The 1,376-nt window shown below is 43.8% G+C and overlaps 1 protein-coding gene across 1 annotated transcript; it reads left to right on the forward strand.

The window, feature by feature from the left end:
• Positions 1-482: 482 nt before the first annotated feature.
• On the forward strand, positions 483-1,376 carry LOC107872231. Its single transcript, XM_016718999.1, has one exon. The coding sequence runs from the start codon at positions 483-485 to the stop codon at positions 1,374-1,376; it is 894 nt and encodes a 297-aa protein (XP_016574485.1).

Consider the following 1,376-nt stretch of genomic DNA (forward strand, 5'->3'; position numbering starts at 1 on the left):
TTGTATCTTGTACTTCGACTATCGTATTATTTTGTTCCAGTACTGTTCTGTTTTGGACTGTTTTTCTTGAGCTGAAAGTCTATCGGAAACAGCCTCTCTGCCTCCGAGGTAGTGGTAAGGTCTGCGTACACTCTACCCTTCCCCGGACCCACTTAGAGACTACACTGGGGAGTCTAAATTTGCATTGATTTAACTCCTTATCATCATCATCTTTGATGCATGCATCCAGATTGCGCGAGATTGCTAATGCAATGGAATAGATAGTTGTGTGAGGAACCTGACGTGGGGGGTTGGAATTCGCTGCACTTTGCTGCTCTTCTGAGATTGAAAGAAATAGTTTCCGATATGCTGGTGTGGAAAAGATCCTTAGCCTACCTTCCAGCAGGCAGTGAAAACGACTGGACAACAGCAGTTCACATTGCAGCCGGTGCAAGTAAGATGTTTTACATGAGCTATTAAATCACTGCCCTGATTTCTGGGAAATGCTCGACAGCAATGGCCGAAATGCTCTTCACGAAGCCATATTCTGCAGTCAAGCAAATGTGGTGAATTATTTATTGAAGTCCACAAAGTGGGATAAGCTTGTCGAGGATCCAGACAACGATGGCAACACACCTCTCTATTTGCTTGCTTCCTCTAATTTTTGGGGCTACGTGCCTCTGGAATTAAAAGATCATCCCCGAGCAAAGAAGATGTCATATAACAAGGAAAACAAGACTCCCTTTGACGTAGCAGTGTCTTGCACAGAGTGGACGGCAGACAAGGATAGAATCGCACCTAGCTTGTATCACGATTTCCTTAATTCCATTGCTCAGCTGGGACGACGTTCACCCAAGCTGAACCAGATGGATCGGCAGAAGATAATTTTCAACCAAGCTAAGGAACGCGACATAAATATCAAAGGTATCTTGTCAGCAGCTCAAATGCAACTAGTTGTAGCTACTCTATTAGTCACATTCACCTTTACGGCTGGTTTTACATTACCGAGAAGTTTTGAAAGCGATGACAATAGCCCTAATAAGGGGATGGAAGTTCTAATAAAAAAAACAGCATTCCGTGCATTTGTTATAACGGATGCCATCGCCTTTGCATGCTCCGCTGGTGCTATATTCAGATACTTCTATATGGCGACAAATCCTCGTCCAATGTTTTATCAGGATTTGGATTATTTGTGGTCTCTCAGTAAAGTTGGAGCTAGGTCGCAGCTCGTGGCAATGTCAGCAGTTGTAATTGCATTTGTAACTGGTATGTATGCTACTTTAGCACATTCAGTTGGTCTCGCTGTTACTGTCTGTGCCTTCGGTTGCATCTCTTTCATTATGTACGTGTGGGCAGTGCTGAGGCCAGTATGGTGGATACCTATAGCAAAAAGGTGA

Source organism: Capsicum annuum, chromosome 5 (assembly GCF_002878395.1).
Source record: "Capsicum annuum cultivar UCD-10X-F1 chromosome 5, UCD10Xv1.1, whole genome shotgun sequence".
NCBI classification, from domain to species: domain Eukaryota; kingdom Viridiplantae; phylum Streptophyta; class Magnoliopsida; order Solanales; family Solanaceae; genus Capsicum; species Capsicum annuum.